General features: G+C 34.9%; 1 protein-coding gene across 3 annotated transcripts in view; it reads left to right on the top strand.

The window, feature by feature from the left end:
• Window positions 1-12316, top strand: part of FAM13A (family with sequence similarity 13 member A) — a 333205-nt gene that overhangs the window by 138686 nt on the left and 182203 nt on the right. For all 3 annotated transcript variants that reach the window (XR_009701148.1, XM_061192618.1, XM_061192617.1), the window contains one exon: window positions 3200-3274. Coding sequence is in view for 2 of the 3 variants with exons in the window: in XM_061192618.1 (XP_061048601.1) it covers window positions 3200-3274 (75 nt within the window). In the remaining variant the exon portion in view is untranslated. The remainder of the gene's footprint in view (window positions 1-3199; window positions 3275-12316) is intronic.

Below are 12316 nucleotides of genomic sequence, written 5' to 3' on the forward strand. Positions count from 1 at the left end.
AGGTATTAGTACTTCACTCCTTTTTATAGCTGGACAATATTCCATTGTGTGTATATACACCATATTTTTCTTATCTGATCAACAGTTGATGGACATTTGTGTTGTTTCCACTTTTTGGCTATTATGAATAATGCTACAGTGAGCACTTATGTAAAAGTTTTTGTGTCGACATATGTGTTTAGTCTCAGGTATATACCTACAAGCATAAATGGCTTTTTAAAAGTACAACTTTATTTTTTTTTTTAACATCTTTATTGGAGTATAATTGCTTTACAATGGTGTGTTAGTTTCTGCTTTATAACAAAGTGAATCAGTTATACATATGTTCCCATATCTCTTCCCCCTTGCATCTCCCTCCCTCCCACCCTCCCCATCCCACCCCTCCAGGTGGTCACAAAGCACCGTGCTGATCTCCCTGTGCTATGCGGTTGTAAAAGCACAACTTTAAAAAGGCTTTATCTTTAAAATGTTTCTCATAATATATTATGGAGTTACCATACTACATCTGTTTTAAAACAATACATTAAGTTATTACCAGTTACTTATTTAAGGTACTAGTTGAATTGCTTAACTTCCCTCCAGAAATCTGAGTCACATTGGCCCTGCAGGAAGTGTAACCTGTGTTCTGTAGCTCACTGCTATGGCCCGGGTGCCAGTACTCCAGCAGCATTCGGATGGGGGCACTGAGAATGCAGCCCCCAACAGGATGTGGCTTAACTTTTTTGTCAATAAATATTGCTTCCTGAAAGAATCATAAGATCATAAAATCTTGAAATTTAAGAGCTAGCTAGGATTCTTGGAGCTCACCTAATCCAGTCCCTTTGTTGTATAGATCTTTAAACTGAGGGAGAGGTCCAAGAGGTTACAATGCGTGCCTGGCTTCCTAGAGCTGATTAGAGAGCTAGGATGAGAGCTAGGATGGTGCTGTGACTACTGAACTTCACTTTGACTCCACTGTCTGAATTCAAAGTCATAAAACAAAAAATAAACATAATTTATGTAGGTGGCATTGTCAGTTAAAAGTTGACAGAAAATGCTTTCAGAGTCTTTCAGGGAAGAGCTGACTCTCAGCCTTATACTTATTCATTCACAGGGACAGGGAAGCAGAATAGGAGTGATACTGTCACTTTTAAAGGAAACACCACCACTTGCAGTTTATGCATAAGGAAGAAAGAATTACAGGCATTTATAAACTCAGACAGACGTAAACAAAGGTCACCTATTCCTATTCACTTCCCTTAAGAGTCGGCCTGTTTTCTTCTCATCACATTCTAACATTTACTTACCGGTAGTTTAAAAAGAGGTATAAGGATTATACCTAATTATATTATCCAAGGGTAGCCAAATTACGCAACGGATTATGCAGTTAATCACTTGAACCTTTTAAATGTCGTGCTGGATATAGTTTATCCCTCTCACAGTGAGTCAGAAGCGGGAATGGGTTCATTCACTATTTCCAGTAAACAGCTTCCCAACAGCAGGTGGTGTGACTGCTGGGAAAGGGTAGGACTGGAACGTACACTTATTTGGAGACCTCAGAAGTGCACGCTTGGTCCTTACACAGGGCTGTGCATGAGGCCACAGGCAGCTGAGAGTGTTGGCAGCGCTGCAGCTACCCCTGCCCCCAGCTCACGAGAGGTTCATGATCCCCTCCGAGTCTGGGAATATTGCTCCCTAGCACGAAGCGGAGAACAGGTGCCCTGTACAGCCCTGTGGTCCAGGCATGGGTCTCGGCTCTACCACTCTCTGTGTGATTTTGGGCACATCACCTCAGGATGCACACCCCTCATCTGTAAAATTAGGGGCGTGGATAGAGTAGTTGATCTTTAAAAACTCTCTTGGCTTTAAAATGCTATGGTTCTACAACCGAGTCATTTAAGCTGTCAAGTATATTGGATGAGAAGTAGTATATAAAGATGATAAGAGCTCAGGCCTTAAAGTTATTCAGAACCATCTTTGAGTCCTGTGTGACATTAGGCAATTTACTTAACTTCTGTATGCTTTTGTTGTGTAATACTTAAAAGGGGAATGATAATACGATATAATAATAGTACCTGACTCATAGGGCTGTTGAGGGGGAAATGGCATTATGAATGCAAAGTCTTTAGCACAGTGCCTGACACATCCTATGATTTAGTAATTATTTATTAGTAGTAAGTAGTATTGTTATTTTCTTTAGGGACATTTTATCCTAATAATATACTGTTCCCTTTAAAAATATAAGAATGTAATTCCAGGAAATTTTAATAATATTATAAAGTGTATAGAATACAATTTTGTTTAAAAGATGATAATTAACCCTCAAGTAAATTGGAAAAAAACTCATTATTTAGATGAGTGAATGGTAGACATGATAGGGGAAGAAATGGGATGCAGAGGTGAAGGTTATGGAGCAGGTAAAAGAAATCTGACTTCTTTTCTCCTTAGCTTTATTGTTGACTATAATCTTTCTCTTATGTATTTTTGTTCTGTCTTAATTTGGAGATAGAATCATCTATGGAAAATTGACTCAAGTTAATGGCTATTCAGAAGTGAGGCCCTACATTATTTTATAAAAAACAACAAGATTGTTGTTTTTATTTACCATGTAGAAATAAATAGTAAATCTATCCAACCGCAAGTAAGCTGCCGCCTTGTAATCTTTGCTCTTATTTTTGCACGTACTGTTTTGGCGTGACCCAAGGACTTAGAAGCTTAATAATTTTGTAAACAGATACTCAGATATTTTTTCTCAGGATATTGATATGCAGCTGTCACTATTCGATATGGATTATGAACAATGTGAAGGAATTTGTTTATGATAAAACATTTACAGGATCAGAACCCATTTGTAAAATACTTGGGGAAAGTTGGAAACTTCAAGTTTGGTGTTGATATCTTGGAGAATTACTATTCAGTTCTCCAAAGAAGGGGTGAGTTGTCTGTGGATATGTAAATGACATGATAGCGTAGATGAGATTTTTAATAATCATCTCTGAATATATATGTCCTGTAGGTCCCATACCTACTCCATCACTGTCTTATGTTACTTCACTGATGTGTGTGACAAAGAAGAAAGGAAACGTTTTGACTCCTCACTACAATCTCACTAGCTTCTGATGTGAACAACTCAATCCAGAAATGCTTTTCACTACATTGTAATTTCTGGTTAGGGTAGTGTGCTTCGGTCTCTAATGTTTCTTTTATACTTCTTTTATAGGAGGCCAATTATAAGAACATCCTTCTGACAAAAGACTTCGAAAGAGGCACACAAAAGCCATCTCCAAAAACCAAGGTAGGTTATGTCTGTTCTGTAGGCTATTGTGTGAAACGTTTAGAAAGACTCTTTAACTTCTAGGGTTTCCATGCTCTGTGGCTTGCATTTCCCTCAGCACCACACCCCTCTTTTTTTTTGCACCTAGTGGTCTTAAATATACTTCTTTTTAGCGTATTTAATCCAAGGTTATATTCATCCAGAAATGCTCAGGACAGTCTTATTATTTAATAGATAGTGATATTTTTTATGTTTTTATTTTTTATTTTTTTACCCACTAACTTTTTAAAATTTTTATATTGGAGTATAGTTGATTTACAATGTTTTGTTAGTTTCAGCTGTACAGCAAAGTGATTCAGTTATACATATACATATATCTATTCTTTTTCAGATTCTTTTCCCATATAGGTTATTACAGAGTATAGAGTTCCCTGTGCTATACAGCAGGTCCTTGTTGATTACCTATTTTATATATAGTAGTGTGTATATATTAACCCCAACCTCCTAATTTATCCCTCCCACCCCCCTCCCTTTCCCCTTTGGTAACCATAAGTTTGTTTTCTAAGTCTGTGAGTGTTTCTGTTTTGTAAATACGTTCATTTGTATCATTTTTTAGATGCCACATATAAGTGATATCATATGATATTTGTCCTTCTCTGTCTGACTTACTTCACTTAGTATGATAGTCTCTGGGTCCATCCATGTTCCTGTAAATGGCCTTATTTCATTCTTTTTTATGGCTAAGTAATAGTTCATTGTATATATGTGCCACATCTTCTTTATCCACTCCTCTGTCAATGGACATTTAAGTTGCTTCCATGTCTTGGCTGTAGTAAATAGTGCTGCAGTGAACATTGAGGTGCTTGTATGTTTTTGAATTATGGTTTTCTCCAGATATATGCCCAGGAGTGGGATTGCTGGATCATATGTTAGCTATATTTTTAGTTTTTTAAGGAACCTCCCTACTGTTCTCCATAGTGGCTGTACCAATTTACATTCCCACCAACAGTGTAGGAGGGTTCCCTTTTCTCCACACCCTCTCCAGCATTTATTGTTTTTAATGGTGGCCATTCTGACTGGTGTGAGGTGATATCTCATTGTAGTTTTGATTTGCATTTCTCTAATAATTAGCAATGTTGAGCCTCTTTTCATGTGCTTTTTGGCCATCTGTATGTCTTCTGTATGTTTAGGTTTTCTGCCCATTTTTTGATTGGGTTGGGTTTTTTTGTTTTTTTTTTTTAATATTGAGCTGCATGAGCTGTTTGTATATTCTGGAGATTAATCCCTTGTTGGTTGCTTCATTTGAAAATATTTTCTCCCATTCTGAGGGTTGTCTTTTTGTTTTGTTTATGGTTTCCTTTGCTGTGCAAAAGCTTTGAAGTTTCATTAGGTCCCATTTGTTTATTTTTGTTTTTATGTTCATTACTGTAGGAGGTGGGTGCAAAAAGGTATTGCTGCGATTTATGTCAAAGAGTGTTATGCCTATGTTTTCCTCTAAGAGTTTTATAGTATCCAGTCTTATAATTTATATGGAAGCACAAAAGACCTCAAATAGCCAAAGCAATCTTGAGAAAGAAAAATGGAGCTGGAGGTATCAGGCTCCCTAACTCCAGACTATGCTATAAAGCTACAGCAATCAAAACAGTATGGTACTGGCCTAAAGACAGACTTAGATCAATGGAGCAGGATAGAAAGCCCAGAAATAAAACCACACACCTATGGTCAATTAATCTATGACAAAGGAGGCAAGCATATACAATGGAGAAAAGATAGTCTCTTCAGTAAGTGGTGCTGGGAAAATAGGACAGCCACATGTAAAAGAAGAAAATCAGAACATTCTCTAACACCATACACAAAAATAAGCTCAAAATGGATTAAAGACTTAAATGTAAGACGGGATACTATAAAACTCTTAGTGATATTTTTTAGTAGACAGTTTTACTTCTGCTCAATCAGAATTGTTTCCATTGTATTCCCTATAATATAGAGAACACTCAAGTATAATGGAAGGTTACTTCTGGGGGTAAAATAAAATGTGCAACTAATTTTTCTTTTGCAAAATAGAAATCACTTTTGATTTTTTCATAATTATAAAAATAACATGTGGTCAGTGGAAAGTATGTAAGCAAATTTTAACAAGAAAAATAAGAACTCTCATACATATGACAGAATGAAGGGTCTAATGTGTAAAATTTTGTTTTCTTTATTAAGAGAATTCCAAAATGCACATAGTTGTTTTGCTAGTGAAAAGAAAAACTCCATTAACCTAAAATATATCATGAGAATTTATTTGATCATTTGTCCAACCAGAAGAGTGATTGCATTAATTTTAGAGCCCCTTTCCAAATCTTAAATCTTTTGAGTAGAATTTCTCCTATTTACTAGGTGTATATAATATTCCTAACTGGCCACTATGATATTTATATAGCTACTTATTTTTCCAGTTCAAAGACAAAATGTCCTCCAAACTTTCTTGTGTCCATTGTAGGCAAAATTTTAAAGGACTCTTATCTCTGGTTTTATTTGCAGGTTATTATAAAAATAATTTCGGCTTTCTTTTTAAAGTTAAATCAAGTGAAGTAATGAGTCATTACTTAATACTTAGGGTAAGAGACTACAGTTTATTTTTAAAAGAAATACAAACATCTTTTTTTATAAAACTTATTCCACCTTAATTTTTTTTTTTGGAAAAATTTTTTTAACTACTATGCATTCCTTTCCAGATTCAAACTATCTTCTGTATCTTCTTCACTGAAATATTTGTGTATACAAGCTTACAGAGAACTAATTCAAATGTATAGTAGAAATTTTGTTTACTGTGAATTAATAAAAATTCAGTGTCAAAAGTATACTCACCAAGTAAATGCATTTAAAAATATAGGATTTGAGGAACATTTTTAGGTAACATTTGCTCATTAACTCCATTTATATTGGAATATACCTACTTTTAGGTGAAGAGACCTTAGATGAATCACTTCATAAATGAAAGATAATCTTGAAACCTGTCATAAAAACTGTTTGAAGGGATTCTATTATTATTATGAAATTAATCCCATTTGGAATATTTCAGGCATATAGAGAATCAATAATTAATGTGTATTGATTATCCTCTATCAGTCTCACTGTATGGTTCATGACCAAGCTAACTCAATAGAGAAATTGCTTCACTGGTTAATCTGTAGTTTGTAACTTTAGCTTCTCTGTGGTCTTGCATGAGCAAGTTTAAATTTACATGAGCAAACTAATCTTTGCTTAGCTCTGCTTAGTTTAGAGGTGATTAAAATCCTTGTTATTTCAAATCCCCAGAAATGAGGCAGAGCATGTGAGTTGCAAGAGATTATAAGGCACTAACTCTTTCACCGAGATTGTATCTTAAGATCTTTTTCCCGCCAGTTGATCTTTGAAAACTGAAGCTGAAAACACTTTCAAATATAGTTGGTATAAAACAGACAAACAAACAAAATGTGATTGGTGTGTCCTTTCTAGAATGACTTAGTGAGCTGTGAGAATGATGTGTATCCTTGGTACTAATGTTACTTCATTTGGCCTCCATTGCTATCTTTCTCAGACATCTCTAGTTACAGCTGTATGTGTCTTGAACAGCTAAGCATTTCTGATCCCTGTATGGCTAGAGATGTAAAATGATAATCCAGAAATGGCGTTTGTCCACTGGCTCTGGAGATGTCTCTCTAGTCTAAGCCATCTGTCCCCATCTGTGTTCCCCTCTGCTAGCTGTTTTCTCTGCTCTTAGGCAATGGGGAGAATTGTATTTCTGTCCCTTATATAGGAAAGCCTCTTCTTGATCTGAGTCCAAGCTGGAAAAAAAAAATGATACCTCCATTACACAGTGCCATGACACTTCCTGGATGAGCAATGATCACCAGCCCTGCTAGCTCAAGGGCATGCTCATATAACCATTTCATGCCCAATAACTGGGTAGACTACATATGCAAACAAATAAATGGAATAGATGATACAGAAGGGAACATCAAATAGATTTTTAAAGAGGTGTAGAACATAGGCACAGCTCCTTGTAACTTAGTATAATAATGATTAGAGGAGAGGAGACAAAGTCTTTTTCTACCTAACACAAGTGCAAATGGCTCTAAATAAGCCTCACAACCCATTTTGATTGGTCACAGTATAAACCCTGAAGAAGATCCAGGAACTAAGGGAAGAAAACTCTTTCTTCTCTCTCCCCTTGGGGTATGACCTAGACTTCCCACTGAATTTGCTGTGTTCTTGTTGACCTCGGTAAAAAAAAAAACCTCAAGTTCGGGCCATTGTATAAAAATGAATATCAGATTCATTCAGTGCTGGAGTGAAAGTATAAAATAAAAGATAATCTCTTTCCTTCCTGACTTTTCTCAATGGGTAAAACTGTACTGATAAAAATTAAAATTACAAGCACATAATAGGTTTAGTCATTGTATTCTCCTACTGCTTTTATAGATGTTTCCTTTAGTAAACCAAGTCATATTAACTAAAAAATAATGCAGTTATCAAGTAAGCAGTTATGTAGTAGAAGCAACTGTTAAATTATTTTTCTTTTCAGAAGTTAATGATTTCAGGGACCATGCATCATTTATGAAGGAGATTTTCTTCAATAATGAAACTAGTTGTCACAGTTGTATTTTCTTAAATGGTTTTAAAAATGCCTATGCCTATTAGCAAAGTAAACTAGAAATTTAAACTAATGTAGGGTTTTGAGAAAATTTAGTGACAGTATAATTTTATTTTCATTATGCAAATTAATAGTCATTTAATAAGCATTAAATTGTACTAAAATTCTAAGTTATTTTAAAATCATTGTTAATGGATGTGAATATAGTTTATGGTGCTTTAATTAATGTATAAAACATTCTAATTAGTGTTCCACTTTTTCCAGTTAACGTTGTTTCACTATTGTTTCCACGCATCAGCCTAGTTTGCGTGCTTATTCCTTTAATAAAAGTAAATAATAGTAGTAGCAGTAACAGTGATGATGATGATGATGGTAGCTACTATTGATCAAGTTCCAGTCACTATACTAACTACTTAATATATATATTTTCTAATAATCATAACATTTCATATGTTGTCATCCATATTTAACTATTTTGAAAATATGGAACTGCTTCTAATTATCATTAATATAAAAAGCCTTACTAGGTAAGTGTTAACAAAGAATAACTTCTGACTGTTAAACAGTATTATTTTCTTAGGTTTTATTACCTATAGTAGAATTAACAGATATGAATTGTTTTATGAATAGTGTACCCTAACATACCATCTCTCCTCCCTATTTTGAAATTGTTTATAATTTATGCACATTATTATAGGCTAACCACGTACCTGTATCTACACACAATACATATGATAATTTTGCAGGTTTTACAACTTTATATTAATAAAGTGTACAGTATATCACCTTCTGCAACTTTTTTTCCTGTTCAATATGCTCTATCAATATTCACTTTCAGTAAGAATAAAATACAGTTTAGGTATTCTGGGTTTTTCTAATATTTAGGTTGTCTCCAATATTCAGTTGATTTCCAATATTTTGCTATTACGAACCAACTTTAAGTGAATAATTTTCACATGACACCTTTTATGCACTTGTAGAGTAGGGTCATAAGTAGGTACATCTTTGTCCAGGTATTACAAATGCTCTTAAAATGTGCTAATTTACGTGTTCAACAGCTGTGTGTGACTGTTTCCGTTTTTCACATCCTCACAAATCGTTGGTAATATCAGAGTTCTCATGGTTGTTTCCCCCAATCTAATGAGTGTGGGAAGCATCTTGCTATTGCCTTAGTTTAGATTTCTCTAATTGCTAGTCATCACAGAGACATTTATTTTTCACTGAATATCCAAGTGTTTCTCCAACGTTTCCCAGCCCCATTGCAGGTAGGTGAGGCCAGTCAACTACTTTTGGCAAGTAGGCTGTGAGCAGAAGCGACAACTGTCATTTCAGAGGTAGAGATTCAAAACTTTTCCAGCCCTTTCTTACAGTACATTAACTGGACAGTGGAGCATGGGTCCGCAGAGCCGCCTGTCAGCTTGCATTGGATCTGTGTCATGACTGAAAAACAAACCTGTTTTGTTACGCCACTGAGATTTCTGAGTTAATTTGTACCTTCCCTATAATGTAGTCTACCACGCAGGCAGCGTGTAATCATGTGTTTGTTTTCATATGTTTATTAAACTTTGGTCATATCTGTGTTTATTACTCTGTATACTGCTTTCTCCTACTGTTGCAAATTTTGCTATTGGGTTGTTTGCTTTTTTCTTAATGATTTTTAAGAGTTTGCTAGCTATTGTCAGCTATATGTATTCCAAATACTTTCACCCAATTTTCTGGGTGTTTTTTTATATATATATATATAGAATACAGTGTCTTTTAATGTTTGAAAGTTTTTTATTTCAGTGAAGTTGGATTCATCAGTCTTTAGTGTTTGTGCTTTTTTACATCTTGTTTAAGAAATCCTCACCTACTTTGAGGTCACTTAGAAAATCTTTTTTATTATTTTCTAAAAGTTTTAAAGTTTGCTTTGTATATATATATAGGTCTTAATCCATTCGAAATTGAATTTTATGTAAAGCATAAAGTAGGAATCTCATTTTATATGTGAAAATCAATCAACTCAGCATATTTGTTCAATAGTTCGTCTTTCCCCCACTTTTTGAAATAGCATTTCCATTATATATCAAATGTTTTTATGTCTCTTTCTGGACTGTACTATTTGTTGCTTTTTCTGTGTGTTTATCTTATGTCATTACCACAGTGTCTTAATTAGTGATATCTGGTAGAATAAGTTTCTTCAACTTTGTTTTTCTTCTTGAAAATTATCTTGGCCATTCTTGGTCCTTTGCTTTTGCAGTTGAATATTATCAAGTTTCATGAGAAATTTTATTTAGAATTTAAATTGAATTGATAGATTAATTTCATGAGCATTGGTATTTTATCCATCATGTAACTTTCCATTTACTCAGGTCCTCTTTAATGTCTTTTGATTTTTAAAAAATTATAATTTTCTCCTAGATCTCCATTTTGTAGATATTATAAATGGAGTACTTACTATGTCTTCAAACTTTGTTGCTGATGTTCAATATTGAAACTGATTTTTACTGTTGACTTTATATCTGAAAACCTTGCCAAATTCTCATAATATTTTGTGAGCAATTCTGTTTGACTTCCTTTGGAGACAGTCATATCATGTGGAAATAATGTGCATCGTTTATTCCTTTACAAGCCTTTTATCATTTAATATCTTTTTTCTTGTGCTATGTTCCAGGACTCCCAGTATAAGGTTAAATAGAAATGATGATCGCATGCCTTCTAGAGTTGCTTCCTGATTTTAAGGGAAGTTTTCTACATTTTGCTTTTACATATTGTAATTGCATTTATCTTCTTTCTTTCTTTCCTTTTTTTTGGGAGCGGGCGGGTAATTCTTTCGAAATGCCAAGCACATAGCAGACCTCCAGTAAAATCTTGAAAATGAACCCATAAATATTTGCTTCTGTTTTTTTGTTTCATATGAAAGTAGTTAGTGTCAGTATGTTTTCATGCATTTTTTCTTCACACATACACTCATTAGGTTTATGGTGTTTACTTTAGGTCTTTGGTAGGTATGTTTTATAAATTTATATTTTGCTAAGAATTTTTATTTTGAGTGAATGTTAAACTTTAGCAAATATTCCTTTGCATCTGTTAAAATAATTGCATGGTTTTTCTCCCATTTTCTTTTATTGTGGAGAGTCATATTCATAGATTTTCTAACCTTAGACCAACAGTGCATCACTGGAATAAACCAGTTCTGAACCTGGCCCTGATACCTATTTTTAAACACCTTGAAAGTTTTGGATAGCTGATATTTTGTTTAGTATTTTTGCATCTAGGTTAATAAATTTTTTTGTTTTGTCTACTTTTGGTATAAAGGTTGCACTATCTTAATAAAATGAACTGAGGAGAGCCTTTTGTAATCTGTGAAACAGTTTACGAGGAGGATTATCAGTTCCTGCAATATTTGGCAGAATGTGTCTAGGTTTAGTGAGGTTTATTGATTTATTTGTTTTTAATTTTGTTTTGTTTTTTAAATTTGTTTTGGCAAGTTGATTTTTCACTACTGGTTCAGTTTATTTTGTGCCTATAGTCCTATTCATGTTTTTAATTTATTTATTTTTTATTTTATTTTATTTTTTTTGGCTGTGTTGGCTCTTCGTTGCTGCACGCAGGCTTCCTCTAGTTGCAGCGAGTGGGGGCTACTCTTCCTTGCGGTGCGCGGCCTTCTCATTGCGGAACTTTTGTCGCGGAGCATGGGTTCTAGGTGCACGGGCTTCAGTAGTTGCAGCGCACAGGCTCAGTAGTTGCAGCGCACGGGCCCTAGAGCATGCGGGCTTCAGTAGTTGTGGCATGTGGGCTCAGTAGTTGCGGCGCCAAGGCTCTAGGGCATGCGGGCTTCAGTAGTTGTGGCATGCAGGCTCAGTAGTTGTGGCTCGCGGGCTCTAGAGCGCAGGCTCAGTAGTTGTAGCGCACAGGCTTAGTTGCTCCATGGCCTGTGGGATCTTCCCGGACCAGGGATTGAACCCGTGTCCCCTGCATTGGCAGGCGGATTCTTAACCACTGCGCCACCAGGGAAGTGCCTCATTTTTTATTTATTCTGAATTATTAGTTTTTTATTGAAGTATAGTTGATTTACAATGTTGTATTACTTTCAGGTGTACAGCATAGTGATTTGATATTTTTATAGATTATACTCCATTTAAAGTTATTATAAAATATTGGCTATATTCCCTGTGCTGTACAGTATGTCCTTGTAGCATATTTATTTTATACATATTAGTTTGTACCTCTTAATCCCCTACCCATAGCTTTCCCCTCACCCCTTCCCTCTCCCTACTGGTAACCACTGGTTTGTTCTCCATATCTATAAGTCTGTTTCTGTTTTGTTAATTCATTTGGTTTATTTTTTAGATTCCACAAATAAGTCGTAACAGAGTATTTGTCCTTCCCTGTGTGACTTACTTCACTAAGCATAATACACTCTAGGTCCATCATGTTGTTACAAATGGCAGAATTTC

The sequence above is a fragment of the Eubalaena glacialis genome, chromosome 5, assembly GCF_028564815.1.
Source record: "Eubalaena glacialis isolate mEubGla1 chromosome 5, mEubGla1.1.hap2.+ XY, whole genome shotgun sequence".
In the NCBI taxonomy this organism is placed as follows: Eukaryota; Metazoa; Chordata; class Mammalia; order Artiodactyla; family Balaenidae; genus Eubalaena; species Eubalaena glacialis.